The sequence below is a fragment of the Anarhichas minor genome, unplaced genomic scaffold (genome assembly GCF_050575085.1).
Source record: "Anarhichas minor isolate MPS153535 unplaced genomic scaffold, ASM5057508v1 ptg000059l, whole genome shotgun sequence".
Lineage (NCBI taxonomy): Eukaryota > Metazoa > Chordata > Actinopteri > Perciformes > Anarhichadidae > Anarhichas > Anarhichas minor.
In genome coordinates this window covers 477,603-500,275 of record NW_027466505.1, presented here as the reverse complement: position 1 = coordinate 500,275, position 22,673 = coordinate 477,603, and the positions used below count along the sequence as shown (strand labels likewise).

The following is a 22,673-nucleotide window of genomic DNA, read 5'->3' as shown; positions in this document are numbered from 1 at the left end:
ATTTTTTGCGCAGGTGTTGCAACACTGTGAGGAGAAGCATGCCAAACTTTTGGCGGAAGATGGAGAATAAGAACTAGAAAATGCATTTCCTGCTGAAAATGCGTTGGAATGCTGAAAGCTGAAATGAATCGCAAAAAAATTGCTGAAAATACAGAAATGGGAGACTACCCGTCTGAAAAATGTTGAAGCCCGAAAGCATTTAACTGCACTGCTGAAAACCCTTCTAGTTGAAATGTCTAACTATGGTGTCTGTAGCTGAAAGTATGAGGAAGAAGGCTTTGAAAGTTGAAGTTTAAGAGGATTTGAAGATTTTCTCCATAGAGATCCCATTCAAAATAAATTGCAAAAAACTTAATATTTCAAAACGTTTAAAGATTAGAAATATTAAAAGTCATAGCACACGTGTCCTTAATGAGCTGAACATTTTGATATTTGAACGGCTTAAAAAATGTGGAAGAAGATAAGTAGCAAAATACGTACGTAAAGAAATAGAAGTTGAAGAAAGATTTGAAGAACAATACTTGGAATGCTGAATCTGCATTCCAACAATAAACCCGCAGGATTACAATCAGTGTGCTTTGCCACAAAGCCACACTGAAAAACAGATTTCACAAACAAAAGTAAAAATATGACATGATAGAAACATGTCTGATTAAACGTTTTATTACAAGTTTCACAGCAAACTGTTTCTTCTAATGTTTAATGTAATTGATCTTCTTTGTTGTGGTGCTGAAGTACCGGATCAATGGAGGAGTGATACACAGGAAGTCCATACAGACAAACAGGAAGTCATCATTTGCCTTTCTTCATCTTGGACACTTTCTCTTTCCTCTTCTTCACATGTTTTGGTACTTTATTCTTTCTTTTTTCTCTCTGAGCTTCTTTCACAATCTTCTTCTTCTCCTGAAAGAATAAAATTAAAAAAACATCGTTATTTTTATGCCTTCCTGTCTCAGCTGGAGGACAGACTGCTTCTACTATAGAAAGAGCGTTAAATACCTTTTTGTCAACCTGGCCTTCCTCACTCTGCTCCTGCTGATCTTCCTCCTCCTCTTCTTCATCCTCCTCCTCCTCCTCCTCCTCCTCAGAGGATGCAGACTGGTCATTCTCCAGGAGAGCAGGAACCTGAGAGGATCAAACACAGTAAAGCTCTTCATCTCTTCAGCTAACAGTGGAAACAAATTAGCATCTAGTCGTGTTTCCATTCAAATGTGAATTTTAAGCAAAATGAGTCATAAAAAGAAGAGCAAACTAGAAAATGCATTTCCTGCTGAAAATGCGTTGGAATGCTGAAAGCTGAAATGAATCGCAAAAACATTGCTGAAAATAGATATCCAATTTTTAAAAAAATTGCAAAAAGCTTAATAATTCAAAAAGTTGAAAGATTACAAATATGAAGTCATATCACCCCTCTCCTGAAAGAGCTGAACATTTTGATATTCGTACGGTTTCTGTAGCTTAAAAAATGTCAGCAGTAGTGATATTTGTAGTAGTAGTAGTAGTAGAAGTTGTAGTTCTAGTAAAAGTATTATTAGTAGTAGAAGTATTAGTAGCATTAGAATAAGTACTAGTAGTAACAGTAGTGATATTTGTAGTAGTAGTAGTAGTAGAAGTTGTAGTTGTAGTAGAAGTATTATTAGTAGTAGAAGTAGTATTATCAGTAGTCGTAGTAATAGCTGTAGTAGTGGTCGTAGTATTTAATATAACAGTAGTAGTAGTAGAAGTAGTAGTAATAGTAAAGTCAGTTTTGAAGTAGCAGTAGTAGTAGTACTAGTAGCAGTCGTACTAATAGCTGTAGTAGTATTAGTACTGGTAGTAGCAGGAATAGCAGTAGTAGTAGTAGCAGTTGTAGTATAAGTAATAGTAGTAGTGGTAGTAATAGCAGTGGTGGTAGTAATAATATTGATGGTAGCAGTAATAGCAGTAGCAGTAGTAGTAGTAATAGTAGCAACAGCAAAAGTTATAGTAGAAGTAGTAGCAGTAGTAGTAGTAGTAATACTATATTAGCAGCAGCAGTAGTAGTTGTCGCAGTATTAGTCAGAGCATTAAGTTTTTCAACAAAAAAGCCTAATTTTGAGCTTAACGTTTAAATACAGTTAATCCATGAGGCTTTTATTTTGAAAGAGTGGGGCTGGGTGGGGGAGAAAGGAGAGGAGACAGAATCAGAATGTATGAAACAGAGGTTATTAAATGACAGTCTTCATCAAAAGCATTCCAGTTAGATTTCACTCTGTGGGGCTTTTATTTTGAAAGGGTGGGACTGGGTGGGGGAGAAGAGACATAATCATAATGTTTGACACACATAAACAGAGGTTATTAAATGACAGGCTTCATCACAAGCATTTCAGTTAGAGTTCACTCTCTGGGGCTTTTATTTTGAAATGGGGTGGGGGGGTGGAAAGTCCTCTTAAAATCTCTAAGACCTGAATGACTGTATATGAGAGAGAGAGAGAGAGCGAGAGAGAGAGAGCCTGCGTGCCTTTGTGTAACTGGTTGCCATGGTGACGACGCACCTGGTGTTAGGGGCAGGCTCATTAAGAAACGTTACAGTAAACAGTGATTTTGAACAAAACCTCCTTTTAACAAAAAGCAGACTCTGCCGAACGCGCTGATGTGTTTTTTATGTTTGTGGTGTTAAAAATGTGAGCTCCAGAGCAATAGACAAAACTGGTACCGTCTGCTTTCTTTGAGAAATGAGTGGTCAGATTTAACATGGAGTCTAATGGAGCAGTTTGTTGGAGTTCATGTTGCTCTGCGGCTCCTTGAGCCAAATGTGTAAGTCTGTGGGATTCCACAGTCATTTGTCTACGACAAGGACAAGATTAGCTACTTCTCCATCAAAAATGATGCATGAAGAGTGAAGATTGTGGAGACAGTGGCAGTGACAGTGGTTTTCTCAACATTTGAAAGTTGAAATGGTGTCTGTAGCTGAAAGTATGAGGAAGTAGAAGGATTTGAAAGTTGAAAAAGTTTAAGAGGATTTGAAAATGTTCTCCATAGACATCCCATTCAAAAAAAAATTGCAAAAAGCTTAAAATATATCAAAAAGCTGAATCATTCTGCAATAGCTCAGGGTTTTCTCAACATTTGAAAGTTGAAATAGTGTCTGTAGCTGAAAGTATGAGGAAGTAGAAGGATTGATTTGAAAGTTGAAAAAGTTTAAGAGGATTTGAAAATGTTCTCCATAGACATCCCATACAAAAAGAAAGTTGCAAAAAGCTTAATAATTCAATAATAAAGATTCGAAGAACAATAGTTGGAATGCTTAACAGCATTCCAACAATTATTGAATTTCAATCAACTGGTTTGGAGCGAATAAACTTTGTAGTAAACAGAGAAGAGGAAGAAGAAGGTTAGGTTGATGCCAGAGGAGTGAGTTACAGTAGTCGGGTCTTAAGAAGATGAATGACTTTATACAGATCAGGGTGAAAAAAACAGGGCTGAACAACTTTTGTGATTTGTGGTTTGAAGTTAAATCTGAATCAAATAGTAAGTATTCAATAGTCCTGAGTTTCTGGCAGTGGACTTTATGTTAACAGACAAAGGGCCCTTTCAATGGGAGTGAATCTTTTGACCATGTGGGAGCATGTATATGTAAAATAAACTTGGACCTAAAATCAAACATGGTGGTACACCAGAGGTAATGTGAGATGTAGAGGATGAGTCATTACCGATGCGTTTTTCTTGTTTCATTATATTGTGATTTTATTTTTGTTACCTGTATGGTTCACTCTGCAGGTGAGGTAAATAAGACAATATCTAAAGCAGAGGTAGCCAACACGGTGCCCGCGGGCACCCTGTTGCCCGCAGGGACCACGTGAGTCGCCCGCAAGACATGTTCTAAAAATAGCACTAGTCATCATGGAGCTCCGTCTAAAATTGTAGTTGCTGTTCTTTTTTAATCAAAAACGCTTGCATTAGTGTAGATTTTAAAATGACAATATTTCTTGTCAGAAGAGAGTTGGTGCACGGCTGACAGCCAGGACGAGGCCGCCGCACCGCACTAGGTTTTCAGGTTCTGAATGGCGGACGCATCCCGCTGGTGCCAGACGCGAGCCGCGAGCGCACCCCGTCGTCAGGTCCGTAAATCCTCGGAACAGGCCGCGGGGCAACAACTCAGGCAAGGCAACGCAATCCGACCGAAAAGGCCCAGACTAGAGGTTTGAACGCGGGCGCCTGAAGACGCTCGCGTGCCTCGGTGGGTTGGATCCCCCGCTCGGCTAGAGACGAGACTTTTTACTGGTTTCTTCGTGGAGAAAAAGGTACCATTGGAAAAGCTGGTGTCGGTGACAACAAACGGGGCTCCCGCGATGACGGGCCGGCATGCAGGCTTCATTGCGCAATGCAAATGTGACCCAGACTTCGCAAAATTTATACATTACCACTGCATCATTCACCAGCAGGCGCTATGTGCAAAAGTAACCGGCTTTAATCATGTGATGATACAAAAATATCAGAGATGTGATACCTCTGACTTTCAAATGTTGAAACAGATTAACAGAAATAAAAGTTGCATGTTTAAATACGTATGTGTAGCTATACCATCATAGTTGTGGAAATCATTATTAATAATTATAGTGAGGAATAATTAACTGATATGTGATCAAACAGTCTCTTCACATATATTATTATTATTAAGGTGATCTGTGCAATTTTGTTATTCAGGAAGTTTGTATCAAATAAGTAGCCCTTCGTACTACTCGGTACCCTTGAAGTAGCTCTCAGTTTAAAAAAGGTTGGTGACCCCTGATCTAAAGTTACAGTATGTCACTGTCGGCTAAGCTAAGCTGAGCTAACACTAGCATCAGTCAGAGTGAGAGGTGATCGTACCGTTTGAACTCCAGACAGATCCTTCCTCAGTCCAGTCAGCGTCTGGTACAGAACCTGAAAAACACAACACTCATGTTGTTAACAGGTTCCACAGGTGACACAGGTACCACAGGTGACACAGTTACCACAGGTGACACTGGTTCCACAGGTACCACAGGTGACACAGTTACCACAGGTGACACAGTTACCACAGGTAACACTGGTTCCACAGGTACCACAGGTGACACAGTTACCACAGGTGACACTGGTTCCACAGGTACCACTGGTGACACAGTTACCAAAGGTTACACTGGTGACACAGGTGAAACAAATGACACAGGTACCACTGGTACCACAAGTGACACAGGTACCACAGGTGAATCTAATCAAGGTGTGTAAACAACTCAAAGAGAGAGAAACGGGACGCACCTGAGCTAAATAAAAGTGTGAATAGTTATGTCAATGTGATATATCACTTTTCTTTATTTCAATAAAGTGTATCTTCACTTAGTCATTATGGGATGTTGAGTTCAGAATGATTGAAATGATTTCAGCATAAAACTGAAACAAAAAGTGAAATAAAATTTCTGAACGTGTTCATTAATAAAGGAATTAATAAGTTAGTTTGTTGACTAACTAACTTTAGTTTGTCAGTTTGTTGACTAGCTATTGTTAGTTCGTTGACTAGTTAACATTAGTTTGTTGACTAGCTAATCATTAGCTAGTCAACAAACTAACATTAGCTACTAATGTTAGTTTGTTGACTAGCTAATGTTAGTTGTCAGTTTGTTGACTAGCTAATGATAGTTTGTTAGTTTGTTGACTAGCTAACATTAGTTTGTTGACTAGCTAATTTTAGTTGTCAGTTTGTTGACTAGCTAACGTAATCAATAAGTAAATCAGTCAAAATCAATTAGTCAATCGAATGGCTGTGATTTGATGCTTTTATGTCATTTTCCATTTCTTTGGGAGATAAATTGATAATGAAAACAATGTTTCCATTCTAAACATCTAACGTATTTCTCTTTACTGCTCGTGTTTCTTACGTTGTCGTCGTGTCCACAGATGGCCGACTCCTCCTCCTTCGTCCTCATCATGTCGACGTCTCTCTCGTAGTGACTCACCTCCGTCAGAGTGCGGGGGATGTAGGCCTTCTTAAACACCTGAGGGTGGAGGAGGGGGAGGTTTACTATTGTAACACATGTTATGTATTGAACATAAGGGCGGTTGTGTTTCCTGTCACCTCCTCGTCCACTCGGTCCTGATCCGACCGCTGCTCCGACGTCCGCTCAGCTGCGATCACCATCACCTAAAATAATAACACATAAAATAACACAAAGATAAAAACTGTTTCTCTACTTGTTTGTGTTTTCATGAATATAGTTTAGTCCAGGAGGTGTTGAGACCTTCTCCAGGTACTGGTCCATGTTGTGGCAGGTGATCGACGGGTCGGTGATGAAGTCAAACAGCTCTCTGACCGTCATCACCGCGACGCCGCGCTTCACAAAGAACTCTGGGAAAAAAACACACAATCAGAATTCATCCACAGAGAATGTGTTCCTATCACACAGCAACCTGAAGTCAATGTTCATGTGTTAAAGCTGCATCCTCTCTAGTGTCCACCAGGGGGCGACTCCTCTGGTTGTATAGAAGTCTATGAGAAAATGACTCTACTTCTCTCTTGATTTATTACCTCAGTAAACATGAGTTTATGGTCTCAATCTCTAGTCTTCTTCAATACAGCATGATGTTCATTTAGTACATTATGGTCCATTTAGAGTCAAACAGACCATAAAGCAGGGGATGCTTTAGGGCGGGGCTACACAGTGATTGTCATGTCTCTAACAGACCATAAAGCAGGTTATGCTTTAGGGGCGGGACTACACAGTGATTGTCATGTCTCTAACAGACCATAAAGCAGGTTATGCTTTAGGGGCGGGGCTACACAGTGATTGAAAGACATCGTATGAACAGTAGAACACCGGCTCACCATTGACGTTGCTGCAATCCTTCCTGAGGAACTCCAGAGCGTGAGGATGATCGTGCTCCACCGACTGGGACACGTCAATGATGTAAGCGTCTCCGTTGTGATATCTACAGACAGGTCAGTGAGTTTTAGAGGCTCTTATTTTGAAGGGGTTGTGTGAGTCATGGTGTCGTGGCTCTTACAGCATGTTGAACTCGCTGAGGTCAGCGTGGACGAGTCGAGCCTCCTGGAACATCGTCCTCATGTTCTGTAGAACCTGCAGGTAGAGCTCACGGGCCTTCGACTCCGACAACGCCGCATTCTTCAACAGAGGAGCCGGCCTAACGATCAATAAACCACAGGACCGTTAATACAGAAGGGATCAACCCAGGAGGGATCAAAACATGAGGGATCAACACATGAGAGATCAACACATGAGGGATCAACACATGAGAGATCAACACATGAGGGATCAACACATGAGAGATCAACACATGAGAGATCAACACACGAGGGATCAACACACGAGGGATCAACACACGAGGGATCAACACACGAGGGATCAACACACGAGGGATCAACACACGAGGCATCAACACATGAGAGATCAACACATGAGGGATCAACACACGAGAGATCAACACATGAGGGATCAACACATGAGGGATCAACACATGAGAGATCAACACACGAGGGATCAACACAAGAGAGATCAACACATGAGGGATCAACACATGAGGGATCAACACATGAGAGATCAACACACGAGGGATCAACACACGAGGGATCAACACACGAGGGATCAACACACGAGGGATCAACACACGAGGGATCAACACACGAGGCATCAACACATGAGGCATCAACACATGAGAGATCAACACATGAGGCATCAACACAGGAGGGATCAACACATGAGGGATCAACACATGAGGGATCAACACATGAGGGATCAACACAGGAGGGATCAACACATGAGGGATCAACACATGAGGGATCAACACATGAGGGATCAACACGAGGGATCAACACATGAGAGATCAACACATGAGGGATCAACACAACGTCTCTGATCTATCGGCATGATTGGTTCTTACATGTTGTCTTTTCCGATGAAGCTCATCAGCAGAACGTGACTTCTGAGCAGCTTTGGTTCTGGACTCGGGATTCCTGCCGTCTGCAGCCTGAAACACAAACACTATAAGGTTCTACTGGGTTCTATCAGCTGGTCGGCACAGGTTCTACTGGGTTCTATCCGCTGGTTGGATCAGGTTCTACTGGGTACTATAAGCTGGTAGGATCAGGTTCTAATGGGTACTATGAGCTGGTCAGATCAGGTTCTACTGGGTACTATGAGCTGGTCAGATCAGGTTCTACTGGGTTCTATCCGCTGGTCGGAACAGGTTATATCGGGTTCCATCAGCTGGTTGGATCAGGTTCAACTGGGTTCTGTCAGTTGGTTCAACCAGGTTCTATTGGGTTCTATCTGCTGGTCGGCTCAGGTTCTATTGGGTTCTATCAGCTGGTTGGAACAGGTTCTACCGGGTTCTATCAGCTGGTCAGCTCAGGTTCTACTTGGTTCTATTTGTCAGTAGAAAGGTTCTGACCTGATGAGGTTTCTCATCTCCTTCTCTGCCCAGGTTCTCACCATCTTCCTGGGGTTTCCTTTACAGTAACCGTGACGGAACCTGCAGAACAACAGAAGAAGAACTTGAAACAGTTACTGGACCTGTTAGAACGTCATGATGACTGAGAACAGCTAATAAACTGCTGATTATTGATTATGACACTAGTTGACGGATGCCTGTTTTATTTTGAAGACGACAGGAAGTTCATATCTGTACTGAGGGGGAGGAGCCTGTGTGTTCTCCTGCTGCTGATTGGTGTTTGGAGTTAACGACAGCTGACTGTCATGTTAGCTAACATGTTAGCACAGTCGCCTCACAGCGAGCAGACGGGCCCGGGTTTGATTCTCGGGCCGGAAGGGTTAGTGTGGAGTTTGTTGTGTGTCTCTATCAGTGTCAGCTGGGATAAGCTCCGCCCCCTCATGAGATGATGGATGTGTGACCGACCTGAACTCTCCACTGACGTATTTGTCTCGGTCTTTGAACAGCAGGATGGACGTCTTGTAGATCTTAATGGCTCTGCTTTCTCCTGCTGACGTGATGGCGTGATAAACATTAGCCTGGAACACACAAACAAACACACACACACACATCTGTTTATAAGTAACGTCAGACTGTTCAGCATCTGTTCTAATCAGTGTATTGATCAATATAAATCAGTGTATTGAGTATAAATCAGTGTATTGAGTATAAATCAGTGTGTTGATCTGTGATTTCTGACCTCCTTCCCTGTACTGATGCAGCCATTGATTTCACAGATGACTCCTCGACTCAACATCTTAAAGAGAATCATTCGAGTCCGAGGATCTAAAACCTGCAGAAGAAAAAGACCATCAATCAGCTGATCATAACAAGGGAGAGAGGAACAATCATGAAATGTGTTTGATCAGAGTTTAAGTTATGACATAATGAGGAAAGAGAAGATAAACTTTAACTCACATTAATTTTCTCTAAACACAAGTTGTTCAGTGTTGCTCAAAGACAAGTGTACATGAGGACGTGACACATGTACACAACCCTCGACCCAGTGTTCATAACACAACCTGCTTTACCACTAAAAGTCCAAAACTGTTCACCTTCCTTTGTGTTTGATTCGTCAAGTAATCAATAAACTACCACTCAGATGAATTGATAATCTCACCTGTTCCACTGTGGCTCGATCTGATTTGTCCTTCACTCTGTACCTGCAGACAGCAGCCAATCAGATCGTTAGTCACATCAGTAACTCACCTGTGATGTCACATAACAGGTGAGTTCAGACCTACGTGTCGGCTTCTTTCTGTTTCTGCATCGTCGTCACTTTATTGATCACAGAGTCGGCGTAATTCAGTTTATCTGAAACAATAACAAACAAACTGATGAGGAACAAAATCAATAGTATTGATGATTGACTTTCATTCTGTCAAAGATAAAATACTGTTTTAGAGCTTCAAGCAGGAGCAAAGCTTTTGTTGCTGAGCATATAAAAGTGAATCAACAGGCGAGTTGTAAATTGGTGAATATCTTAATAAAATGAAGGCCTTTACACGGTGTTCTTGTAAACGTAGCTCATTCTCAGTGTTCTCTCCTTTGTGACTCATAATACTCTTCTGTTTAACCTGATGGACCATTGAGGTTTCCTCTTTCATGATGGTGTCTGCATATAAAACATTCTACAATTGTGTCTCTGGTGAACAGGGAGGAAAACTAAGTATTGTTCTTAGTAACGGAAAACAAACTATTGTTCTTAGTAACAGAAAACTAAGTATTGTTCTTAGTAACGGAAAACAAACTATTGTTCTTAGTAACAGAAAACTAAGTATTGTTCTTAGTAACAGAAAACTTAGTATTGTTCTTAGTAACAGAAAACTAAGTATTGTTCTTAGTAACGGAAAACGAACTATTGTTCTTAGTAACAGAAAACTAAGTATTGTTCTTAGTAACGGAAAACGAACTATTGTTCTTAGTAACAGAAAACTAAGTATTGTTCTTAGTAACGGATACAAAGTATTGTTCTTCGTAACGGATACAAAGTATTGTTCTTCGTAACGGATACAAAGTATTGTTCTTCGTAACGGATACAAAGTATTGTTCTTCGTAACGGATACAAAGTATTGTTCTTCGTAACGGATACAAAGTATTGTTCTTAGTAACGGATACAAAGTATTGTTCTTAGTAATGGATACAAAGTATTGTTCTTAGTAACGGATACAAAGTATTGTTCTTAGTAACGGATACAAAGTATTGTTCTTAGTAACGGATACAAAGTATTCTTAGTAACGGATACAACATATTGTTCTTAGTAACAGATACAAAGTATTGTTCTTAGTAACGGATACAAAGTATTGTTCTTAGTAACGGATACAAAGTATTGTTCTTAGTAACAGAAAACTAAGTATTGTTCTTAGTAACGGATACAAAGTATTGTTCTTAGTAACGGATACAAAGTATTGTTCTTAGTAACAGAAAACTAAGTATTGTTCTTAGTAACAGAAAACTAAGTATTGTTCTTGGTAACAGAAAACTAAGTATTGTTCTTAGTAACGGATACAAAGTATTGTTCTTAGTAACGGATACAAAGTATTGTTCTTAGTAACAGAAAACTAAGTATTGTTCTTAGTAATGGATACAAAGTATTGCTCTTAGTAACGGATACAAAGTATTGCTCTTAGTAACGGATACAAAGTATTGTTCTTAGTAACGGATACAAAGTATTGTTCTTAGTAACAGATACAAAGTATTGTCCTTAGTAACAGAAAACTAAGTATTGTTCTTCGTAACAGAAAACTAAGTATTGTTCTTAGTAACGGATACAAAGTATTGTTCTTAGTAACAGAAAACTAAGTATTGTTCTTAGTAACAGAAATAAGTATAAGTATTGTAGGGTAATTATTCATGTGATTCATGCCAAGTTGAAGACATGAGTTATGCATTCTGCAATCAGACGAAGAGCATGTTTACATTTTACATGTTTACATTTGACATTTATATTTACACAGTAGCAGTTCTATCTCTTCACTATCTGTGCTCAGTGTGTGACTGTATGTGAGGTGATGATGGTGACCCAGTGATGTCCAGTAGTCTCCAGTGAGAGCAACAGCTGCTGCACGTTGTAACGCCGTCGCTTTAGTCGTCCTCTCCTTTAATACAACTCGTGTGTTCTTCTGGTGACGGTGCGTCTTGAGGCTCATACGTGACGTCATTCGTTGAGATCCTAAAGCTGCGTTCACACCAAACGAGACGCGAACGCACCTTGAGAACGTTCCTCAGACCGACATCTTCCACAACACTAAAATGCAGTTTGTATCCACTTCTCTGTAGCATCTGTTAGCTTGTCTTGCTTTAGTTTATCTAAACTTCTCCCACACGCTGCATCAATGTAGTCTGAAGACTTCCTCCACCGCTGCCAGTGAGCAACGCACTTTACAAATAATAATTTAAAAAAAACTGCGTTAACGCTCAATAAAATAATTGTCGGCGTTAATTAATTAATGTATTAACGCGTTATTATCGCGTTAATACATTAATTAATTAACGCCGACAATTATTTTATTGTGCGTTAACGCAGTTTTTTTTATTATTTAGCGGACATATTTAACACAAGAACCGGCAGCGAGCGGTGAACAGCTGTTTGTGTGGCGTCTCTTCCGTCTCTTCCTGTTTCCTTCATCTACATTCCCCTGGGTCCCAAGTCCCTCCATGTACAGCTTCTTATCACCCTCTATGTACCAACGTACATTTATAACAAATACCACATATTACGGTAATCAGCATTGCATATGTGTGTGACCAAAATACCAAAAAAGAAATGATTCATTTAAATTATTGTTTTAGAGTTTTTAAAGTGTTTTGTTTGTAATATGTATAATAAGCATCATTTAGTTGTCACTACTGAGAATTTAACAAACATAAAAACATGACGTAGACAGGTTTGCAGTTTTCAAGAAGTATATTTAAATATCATCTCTTACACACATGAAGATAAAGTTATGAACACCGGCTGAATATCTATGATCAGAATCTGTGTTATAACTGCTACTGTGTAAAGGGAATACTGCTGTTAACAAGAACCTGATGTGTTTAAAGTGTTTAAACCAAATGTTATTGCACTTTGTTCATATAGCAGTACTTTTAAAAATAAAAGTGCGCAATACACTAATTTTGAATTCATTATTGAATTTTGCCATAACAATGAGATTAATCTCAGAAAAATCATGCGATTAATCGCGACTAAAAATTGTAATCGCTGCCCAGCACTAATATATATATATATATATATATATATATATATATATATATATACTGTATATATATATTTACATACCCAGGTTGATCTTGTGTTCATATTTCCTCAGAGCTTTATCAGACGGAGTCGATCGCAGCGTCATATTGGACGGATTCTGTCTGTTGGACTGACCAATAGAAACAAACATCAACAGTCAGCTGACACTTCAGAATCATGAATAACCAATCAGAGTGATCAGAGTGTGATCAGAGTGTGTCAGAATGGACAGAGTGTGTCAGAGTGGTCAGTGTGTCAGAATGGTCAGAGTGTGTCAGAGTGGTCAGAGTGTGTCAGAGTGTGTCAGAGTGGTCAGAGTGTGTCAGAGTGTGTCAGAATGGTCAGAATGGTCAGAGTGTGTCAGAGTGTGTCAGAGTGGTCAGAGTGTGTCAGAATGGTCAGAGTGTGTCAGAGTGTGTCAGAGTGTCAGAATGGTCAGAGTGTGTCAGAGTGTCAGAATGGTCAGAGTGTGTCAGAATGGTCAGAGTGTGTCATAATGGTCAGAGTGTGTCAGAGTGTGTCAGAATGGTCAGAGTGGTCAGAGTGTGTCAGAATGGTCAGAGTGGTCAGAGTGTGTCACACCTGACAGCTGACGGTTGTCCTGTTGTATCGTTTGGTCAGATCTCCTCCAGATGAACGCCACGCCCACTCCTCCTCCTCATCTTCATCATAATCTTCATAATCTTCATCATCTTCTTCCTCCTGTCGGTCTGATGGAGGCTGCTGAGTGACATCACTGGTCTGATGCGTAGCAGCAAACAGCTCTGATCGGACGCTGCAAAGAGAAAACCGTGAGGTCACAAACATCAGCTGTTTATTATGAATCAAAGAAAACTTACTTTGTTTTTATTTCTGCTTTTAGAATTGCTTCACTACCTCCAAAATATGTTGTTATCGAGTGCACAAAGATATATATATATATATATATATATATATATATATATATATATATATATATATATATATATATATATATATATATATATATATATATATATATATATATATATATATATATATATATATATATATGATGTGTAGTGTCAGAATGGTCAGAGTGGTCAGAGTGTGTCAGATATATATATATATACCATTAATGACAACCAACCTGCTGCTGACCATAATATCACCAAAACAATGTGAACATTAAGAAGAAGAAGAAGAAGAAGGAGAAGGAGTCGAAGAGGAAGAAGAACACATCAACTCTCATTAATCTCTGTATAAACAAACAGTCTCACCTGTCCTCCTCTACGTCATCGAACTGTCCAGGTACACAGCTGAGCACCGACATGACGTCACACACCAACAGAGACTCTGAACCAAAACTGATCCAGAACCGAACCCGATCCGAACCCCAACCAAACTGACCGAAACTAGTCCAAACCTCGTCGAGCAGCTCTCCTCACACGGCAGCGCGTTATGTTCACTTCCGGGTCTGAACATGTGACTACGGAAAGAGAACTGTGCTCAGTGCTGCCCCCTCGAGGGTAAAACTACATATTGCGTTATCGGTAGAAGAAGTACTTCATCTCTGACCGCAGTAAAAGTACTACTACCATAATACCACAGAAACATTTATATATAATCAATAAAACATTATTCAAAACTTTTATGAATCTGCTCTTTGATTTACACAACATGATCTAACAATTAAGAATTAAATATAGATATGTGTAAATAATATAATAATTCATATTCTATAGCAGGTTTGGTCTTCAAGAGCTCGATCATAATATCATTATTATTATTATAATCCTTATAATCATTATAATAATAACGGTCCACAATGGTGTGAAATAGTATAACAATAAAACATAAACCTTCTGAATGTGTCTCACTGGATCACTGCAGTAAAAGCTGTCTGCTGTAGACATCCCATAATATCTTATAGTGACAACACACCACCTGAATGAAGTCAGCGCTTCAGCTCTGCTGGGAGCACTGGGAGGTGATCTAACGGCCGCTAGAGTGCGGTAATCCGCCGCTGGAGCATCGAGTCTGCCAAAGCTTTTATGTTGAAAACCCCATACCGGAAGTATCTTGTAGCGTGTTAGCTCCCTGGTTACAGCTCCGTGAAACGAGTTATTAAGTTATAAAGTTATAATAAAGTTCTCTTTAATATGTTCGGAGATCTGGAGCGGACTCCCCGGACCCTGCTGGTCTGTGACCGGTCCAGTTTCCTGGATGAGAAGAACCGGCTGAGCTCTCAGGTGGAGCAGCTTCACTTCAACTACAAGGTTAGCATGTTAGCTTCAGCTGTATTTCAACTACAAAGTTAGCATGTTAGCTTCAGCTGTATTTCAACTACAAGGTTAGCATGTTAGCTTCAGCTGTATTTCAACTACAAAGTTAGCATGTTAGCTTCAGCTGCACTTCAACTACAAGATTAGCATGTTAGCTTCAGCTGTATTTCAACTACAAGATTAGCATGTTAGCTTCAGCTGCACTTCAACTACAAGGTTAGCATATTAGCTTCAGCTGCACTTCAACTACAAGATTAGCATGTTAGCTTCAGCTGCACTTCAACTACAAGGTTAGCATATTAGCTTCAGCTGCACTTCAACTACAAGATTAGCATGTTAGCTTCAGCTGCACTTCAACTACAAAGTTAGCATGTTAGCTTCAGCTGTATTTCAACTACAAGGTTAGCATGTTAGCTTCAGCTGCACTTCAACTACAAGATTAGCATGTTAGCTTCAGCTGCACTTCAACTACAAAGTTAGCATGTTAGCTTCAGCTGTATTTCAACTACAAGGTTAGCATGTTAGCTTCAGCTGCACTTCAACTACAAGGTTAGCATATTAGCTTTAGCTGCACTTCAACTACAAGATTAGCATGTTAGCTTCAGCTGCACTTCAACTACAAGATTAGCATGTTAGCTTCAGCTGTATTTCAACTACAAGATTAGCATGTTAGCTTCAGCTGCACTTCAACTACAAGGTTAGCATATTAGCTTCAGCTGCACTTCAACTACAAGATTAGCATGTTAGCTTCAGCTGTATTTCAACTACAAGATTAGCATGTTAGCTTCAGCTGCACTTCAACTACAAGGTTAGCATATTAGCTTCAGCTGCACTTCAACTACAAGATTAGCATGTTAGCTTCAGCTGCACTTCAACTACAAAGTTAGCATGTTAGCTTCAGCTGTATTTCAACTACAAGGTTAGCATGTTAGCTTCAGCTGCACTTCAACTACAAGATTAGCATGTTAGCTTCAGCTGCACTTCAACTACAAAGTTAGCATGTTAGCTTCAGCTGTATTTCAACTACAAGGTTAGCATGTTAGCTTCAGCTGCACTTCAACTACAAGGTTAGCATGTTAGCTTCAGCTGCACTTCAACTACAAGATTAGCATGTTAGCTTCAGCTGCACTTCAACTACAAGATTAGCATGTTAGCTTCAGCTGCACTTCAACTACAAGATTAGCATGTTAGCTTCAGCTGCACTTCAACTACAAGGTTAGCATATTAGCTTCAGCTGCACTTCAACTACAAGATTAGCATGTTAGCTTCAGCTGCACTTCAACTACAAGATTAGCATGTTAGCTTCAGCTGCACTTCAACTACAAGATTAGCATGTTAGCTTCAGCTGCACTTCAACTACAAGGTTAGCATATTAGCTTTAGCTGCACTTAAACTACAAGGTTAGCATATTAGCTTTAGCTGCACTTCAACTACAAGATTAGCATGTTAGCTTCAGCTGCACTTCAACTACAAGATTAGCATGTTAGCTTCAGCTGCACTTCAACTACAAAGTTAGCATGTTAGCTTCAGCTGTATTTCAACTACAAGATTAGCATGTTAGCTTCAGCTGCACTTCAACTACAAGGTTAGCATGTTAGCTTCAGCTGCACTTCAACTACAAGGTTAGCATGTTAGCTTCAGCTGCACTTCAACTACAAGGTTAGCATATTAGCTTCAGCTGCACTTCAACTACAAGGTTAGCATATTAGCTTCAGCTGCACTTCAACTACAAGGTTAGTAAAAGCGTTTAAAAACAAATAGCTTCCTGTTCCTGTAATGATCAGATTTATTTATTGGTTTATAGAACTAGTAAATCAGTTTGTAGTCATTCTGATTCATAATTAAATAAACTGAATGTTATACTTTCTACTGTTAAAGGTGATTTTAAGTATTATATATATTATATAGTGCTGGGCAAGTTAACGCGATAATAACGCGTTAACACATTCATTATTTAACGCCGACAATTATATTATCACGCTTTTTATTATTAAGCCATTTTTAACACAAGAACCGGGCAGCGGGCGGTGAACAGCTGTGTTTGTGTGGAGTCAATTCCTTCTGCTGCCGCTCTCTCCCCCCACAGGGTGACACGCCAGGTCCGGAACCGTCGGTCCCTCCTGTCTCAAGGTGCGTTCACACCAAACGCGGCGTGAATTATTCACGCGAGTAGTTTACATACAAAGTCTATGCACAGACACGATGAGACTAGAGTGACGCGAATTTGCGATGGCGCGGCGCGATTGACGCGAATTCGCCCCAAATGCGTGAGTTGAAAATTTTCAACTTCGGCGAAATATTCGCGTTACGCCCCAGCGTGATAGCCTGTCAGCGTTCAGATGTTTCTCCTGTCATCACTGACGTCCTGCCGTTGTTGAATCAGGAAATAAATACTGTAGCCGTCTGTGTTCACCCACTGCTCTACGATACCTCATATCAATAGAGACCGGACCAAACTATGTGTATACGTGCGTGTGTGTAAATCATATGGTACAAACAATGAATAGACGCTGCCGTATTTACGTCTAGATGACGTTATTCTGACTGTTGGTGTAGCTGCTACAATGTTAGCATACCCTAGCCCAGCGGTTCTCAAACTGTGGGGCGCGCCCCTCTAGTGGGGCGCGGTGGTATTACAGGTTTGGCGCATTGGGAAATGCAGATTTTTTTAAAAAAAATTTTAAAGTAATTAATAAATACATGGCGAAATGCCTGTACTTTCATGTAAATGTTTACGTTACGCCATTAACAGGTTACGCTTGCGCATGCGCGACGGCCATGATCCTTGGCGACTCACATGTGTGGCTTAGTGTTCCAAATGAAGAGACATTTGGCAGGCGGGAACAGAAAAGCAACCGCAAGCGATGCATCTGAGACGAACAGCAAGCAGCCAAGAAGAAAATAGGATGACGCCTATCTTGCTCTGGGTTTCACAGTGAACGCGGTAGGAGATGAGGAGAGACCAGTCTGTGTTTTATGTCTGAAAACTCTAGCTGCGGATAGTATGAAACTTGTTTTGTTTAGTTTTTCACAGGTTGCACTTTATTGTTATCTTGAAAAGATGTTTAGTGCAAAACAGGTTAATTGCAGCCAATTGCAATAAGCTATTTTTTGCCAAATTATAGTTATTTTTTGCACAGATATAACTTTATTTGCATTGTTCTAACAAAGTGATTGCACATTTTATTTGTTTTTGTCTAATGGAGCAATCTGGTTTACTTGAAAGTAATTGCAATTTTCCTTATTCTATTATTTGAAAAAGCACAGACGGAGGAGTCACAAAATGTTATTTCAATAAAAGTTCCACATGGACCATTTTGTTACAATTTTGTTGGGGCGGTGGGGCAACATTTTTCTTCCTCCAAAGTGGGGCGCGACAGAAAAAGTTTCAGAACCACTGCCCTAGCATATCCGAGCTCCATTGAAAAGACAAGTACAAATCGGCATCATTACGTAGTTATTTCGGAGTCCCTTTTTGTCGGTTTATTGCCGTTAAATCACAGCCAAATCAGTTTGTTTTGTGTTCATACAGCTGTAGTAAACAGCGACGTGTGGCTTGCTAGACACAGTGAATACAGCTCGATAAAATCCACGGAGCTCCTCTGGACAATGTTATGAACCAGACATGACGGCGTTTAGTTTCCCGTGATATCTGTGACTTCCACAACACGTACTAAGCAGAAATAGAGGTTATTTTTTCCATGGTTAATGGCGGACAGTTGAACGGCTTTCAGGGCGATAAGCCCCGCCCCCTCTCCGGCGCGTCCAGCGCGAATAAACACAAATAGTCCCCGGCGAGACCGGCGGCGTGAATGATTCGCAAAAAAATCATGATTAAAAACTGTAATCGTTGCCCAGCACTAATATATTACAGGTAACCTGAGCTCTGTACATCTTTACTGTTCAATGTGAAGTATTGAAATGAAAATATGTAAACAACACCTGTGGAATTAGTTTAATTTCTGTACTGACCTGTTGTTTTACCTGTGCAGGTGTCCATGCTGCTACCTGAGTGTAGCTCCGCCCCCTCTCACCTAGAAGCTGTATTAAACAGTTTTAACAGTTTCTACCTGATCAGGAAGCTGCCGATACACGAGCTGTTAGACAAACACTTCCTGGAGACCTCTGTACACCAGGGTAACACCTGTACACACACCTGTACACACACCTGTACATGTATATATTAGGGCTGGGCAACTTAACGCGTTATCGCGTTAACGCATTAATTAATTAACGCTGACAATTATTTTATCGCGTGTTAACGCAGTTGTTTTTTAAATTATTAAGCGGACATTTTTAACACAAGAACCGGGCAGCGAGCGGTGAACAGCTGTGTTTGTGTGGCGTCACTTCCTGCTGCTGCTGCCCCCCCCCCGTCTCACACACACATGTCTCGTTACAGGATCGTGACAATATTAAAACACATATTGTGGTGTTTTTAAATGAACATATAAGCACGTGAGAACAAACTGCTCTTAACTCAACTCTTTATTAGCATAACTTCCTCATGCAGGTTACTGCCACGGTACAGACTACAGGTTCCATGCTTCACCTACATTCCCCTGGGTCCTAAGTCCCTCCATGTACAGCTTCTTATCACCCTCTATGTACCAACGTACATTTATAATAAATACCACACATATTACGGTAATCAGTGTTATTATGTGTCTGACCTAAATACCAAAGAAAGAAAAAAATTAATGATTCATTTAAATTATTGTTTTAGAGTTTTTAGTGTTTTGTTTGTAATATGTATATTAGGCATCATTTAGTATCACTACTGAGAATTTAACAAACATAAAAACATGACGTAGATAGGTTTGCAGTTCTCAAAGTGTATATTTCATATTTATGGAAGCCCATTTCCGCAGCAAAAAAAATCCACCCCAGAAAACAAATGCACCAACACTTTGGGTGCATCCATCTGTAACCATAACACTGACCAGATGTTTCCAGTTGCTATAGAAAGTCAAAATGATGAGATACTTTAACACAGCAGTCATAGAAGCAGCTCTTCATAGTTACCCTATGTTTGACATGTACATGGATTGTGAGTACATTGAAGACTTCTTTAAACGTGGCTTTACAACACATGAAATACTTCATTGTTGATGTTTCACATGGATTACTGAGCAAACGCACCCTTGAATAGACTTTTAAGCAAGAAGCAGCTCTGGAGTATAAAGAATAAAACCAATGTGGCTGAGGTGAAGACCTTCAATAAACAGCAACTGGAAACATCTGTTTTTTGTTTTTTTTGCTGAAATGGGCTTCCATACAATATCATCTCTTACACACATGAAGATAAAGTTATGAACACCGGCTGAATATCTATGATCAGAATCATTATAACTGTGTTATAACTGCTGCTGTGTAAAGGGAATACTGCTGCTAACAACAACCTGATGTGTTTAAAGTGTTTACACCAAATGTTAGACCTTTTGTTCATATAGCAGTACTTTCAAAATATAAGTGCACAATACACTACTTTATAATTCATTATTGAACTTTGCCATAACAATGAGATTAATCGTGATTAAACATTGTAATCATTTCCCAGCACTAGTATTTATTTAATATGAACCAGCTGTTTGTTTGTGTGCTACAGGGCTGGTCTCAGGTCTGTCCTACAGGACCAGGATCGATGAAGACAACTGTGTCGCTCTGATGCCAAACGGTAAAAACTCTCTTCATGTACGGGTGTCTCGCGTTCAGGTGTCTCATTGTCACCTGTCTGTCTGTCTGCAGGTCACCTGTCTCTCTCTCTGGATAAAGACTCCTTTGAGTTGTTGGGAGTTGAAGGGAAACTGTCGAAATTCAACCAGCGAACAAACAGCAGATACGGTTTGTTATTAAATTAAAATGTCATAAATGTCATAAAAGTACAGCCATGTATGAATAAAAACTATTACTCACCTATAAATATTTATAAATATATATGTACTGATGTAACATTGAATAAACACTAAAGTACCACATAATAAACTATATATGTGTATATATATATATGTATATATATATATATATGTGTATATATATATATATATTACAGTGGTATCTGTAGATTTGACTGACAGCAGCTTGGCTCCTGGTGGGCGGGGCTACCAGAGACTCGTCACAGGTCTGAGGTCACGACTTCAACTGAAGACCGACTTCTTGCTGTCACACCATCCAGGTGAGACACACCTGTGTTACCCATGATGCAACACATTTGTGACCAGCGTTCAGCTCCGATAGATCCCACAAACATGAAATGAGAAGTTATTACCCATGATGCTTTCTGTCCCATAGGGGGCGGGGCCTCTCTGCAGGCCCTCCTGTCTCGCTGTGATTGGTCAGAGCACAGACCTGAGGTCAGAAGCCATGCCCTCACAGACCTGTTCTGTCCCCTGCTGACCTCTGACCTGCAGTCATGTGACCCTCACCACCTCCTGGAGTGGCTCGGTGCAGTGGACGCCGACGTCAGCTGGTGAGACGGTGGTCGTTGTTATATTAACCTGTGAGTGTCATGTGACCCGCTGACTCTTCTTCTGTGGTTTCAGTGAGAACTCGTCTAGCAGCTTCCTGTCCTCGCTGGTCTGTCCCGAGCCGAAGACGACGATGAGTCGAGCTCTGAGCGTCTCCGTCTGTGGACTGCTGAGTCCTCAAGACGTCCACCGACTCATCCAGCAGATCAGGTCAGTACTACTAGTACTACTTATAGCAGTGACAGTACTACTTATAGCAGTGACAGTACTACTAATAGCAGTGACAGTACTACTAATAGCAGTGACAGTACTACTAATAGCAGTGACAGTACTACTAATAGCAGTGACAGTACTACTAATAGCAGTGACAGTACTAATAGTACTACTTATAGCAGTGATAGTAGTACTGATCAGAGGAACTTAGGTTCAATTTATGGATGTTAATCCTCAAACATGTTTCTAGTATTTCTAGTACTACTATAGTGATAGTAGTACTAGTACTACTTATAGCAGTGATAGTACTACTTATAGCAGTGATAGTACTACTAGTACTACTTATAGCAGTGATAGTAGTACTAGTACTACTCTCTCCACACTGTGAGAGTAATGGTGTCCTCTCCTATCCTGCAGGTGTTACCTGGATCAGCCTCGGTTGGAGTCCTGGGCGTCTCTGACGGTTCATGGTTTCGTTGATAGTCCAGTATCTTGGGGGGGAGACGAACACGGAGTCCTGAGAGGAGGAGAGAACTTCTACAGTCTGCTGATGTTCCACGACCACACCTACCACCTACACCTGGGGACAGGAGCCCACGACACCTGTCCACCGTGACTACACCTGTCCACCTGTCCACCGTGGCTACACCTGTCCTCTGTGACACCTGTCCTCCGTGACTACACCTGTCCTCTGTGACACCTGTCCTGTGACACCTGTCCTCCGTGATCAGGTTTTGTTGTAGAAACCAGTTTCACATCCGTTTTGGATTCAAATCAAACAAAAATAATAATACAAATACATTTGTAGTAAATATTTCTGAATGTGAGAGTTGAGTTCAACCAAAGAGTGAAATGTTTTTCTGGTCCCTGTTAATATTCTGGAGACCCTTTTTGGGCCCTGGGCCTCAGGATGAGAACCACTGCAGACTGTATTTTTGTTCCTGATCTGAAAACAATATTTAATTTGTTGTTTTGTAAATAACAAACTTTTATTCCTCGATTGTCTTTTATGAACCTGTGTTTCTCTAATTTCTCCTAAAATAAAAGTTTTTTTCATCAGCGGATTTCTAAATGGTTAATTATTCACAT

The 22,673-nt window shown here is 40.3% G+C and overlaps 2 protein-coding genes across 7 annotated transcripts; one reads left to right on the top strand and one right to left on the bottom strand.

Moving 5' to 3' along the window:
* Positions 1-621: 621 nt before the first annotated feature.
* Positions 622-14,088, bottom strand: riok1 (RIO kinase 1 (yeast)). 2 transcript variants are annotated; one of them, XM_076077471.1, is made up of 18 exons: positions 13,900-14,088; positions 13,244-13,436; positions 12,704-12,791; positions 11,375-11,599; positions 9,666-9,735; positions 9,542-9,584; positions 9,122-9,214; positions 8,848-8,960; positions 8,383-8,463; positions 7,873-7,959; positions 6,979-7,116; positions 6,800-6,903; positions 6,216-6,322; positions 6,053-6,118; positions 5,856-5,972; positions 4,831-4,884; positions 1,000-1,125; positions 622-903 (listed from the first exon to the last, which is right to left on the bottom strand). In XM_076077471.1, exons 1-18 carry the CDS (start codon positions 13,950-13,952, stop codon positions 793-795), a joined length of 1,869 nt encoding a protein of 622 aa, XP_075933586.1. In that variant the 5' UTR covers positions 13,953-14,088; the 3' UTR covers positions 622-792. The 2 variants fall into 2 exon arrangements, with proteins under 2 accessions (XP_075933586.1, XP_075933587.1); XM_076077472.1 differs by lacking the exon at positions 11,375-11,599.
* Positions 14,089-14,670: 582 nt separating this feature from the next.
* rpp40 (ribonuclease P/MRP 40 subunit) lies at positions 14,671-22,643 on the top strand. 5 transcript variants are annotated; one of them, XM_076077456.1, is made up of 9 exons: positions 14,671-14,898; positions 16,991-17,034; positions 19,400-19,551; positions 20,513-20,581; positions 20,653-20,748; positions 20,969-21,079; positions 21,196-21,373; positions 21,447-21,581; positions 22,002-22,643. In XM_076077456.1, the coding sequence occupies exons 1-9, from the start codon at positions 14,782-14,784 to the stop codon at positions 22,198-22,200; spliced, it is 1,101 nt and encodes a 366-aa protein (XP_075933571.1). In that variant the 5' UTR covers positions 14,671-14,781; the 3' UTR covers positions 22,201-22,643. The 5 variants fall into 5 exon arrangements, with proteins under 5 accessions (XP_075933571.1, XP_075933570.1, XP_075933572.1 ...); XM_076077455.1 differs by having other exon boundaries at positions 14,672-14,898; positions 20,957-21,079; XM_076077458.1 differs by lacking the exon at positions 19,400-19,551 and adding an exon at positions 18,897-19,041 and having other exon boundaries at positions 14,771-14,898; positions 16,900-17,034; positions 20,957-21,079.
* The last annotated feature ends 30 nt before the right edge of the window (positions 22,644-22,673 follow it).

Excerpts from the sequence above, each read along its gene's own strand:
- riok1 (XM_076077471.1), bottom strand. The coding sequence starts at position 13,952 with ATGTCGGTGCTCAGCTGTGTACCTGGACAGTTCGATGACGTAGAGGAG. Across the intron at positions 7,960-8,382 it reads GAGATGAGAAACCTCATCAG|GCTGCAGACGGCAGGAATCC; the intron begins GTCAGAACCTTT and ends TTTGTGTTTCAG. Across the intron at positions 6,323-6,799 it reads GGATTGCAGCAACGTCAATG|AGTTCTTTGTGAAGCGCGGC; the intron begins GTGAGCCGGTGT and ends TTTTTTTCCCAG.
- rpp40 (XM_076077455.1), top strand. The coding sequence starts at position 14,782 with ATGTTCGGAGATCTGGAGCGGACTCCCCGGACCCTGCTGGTCTGTGAC. Across the intron at positions 14,899-16,990 it reads AGCTTCACTTCAACTACAAG|GGTGACACGCCAGGTCCGGA; the intron begins GTTAGCATGTTA and ends CTCCCCCCACAG. Across the intron at positions 17,035-19,399 it reads TCGGTCCCTCCTGTCTCAAG|CATAACTTCCTCATGCAGGT; the intron begins GTGCGTTCACAC and ends ACTCTTTATTAG.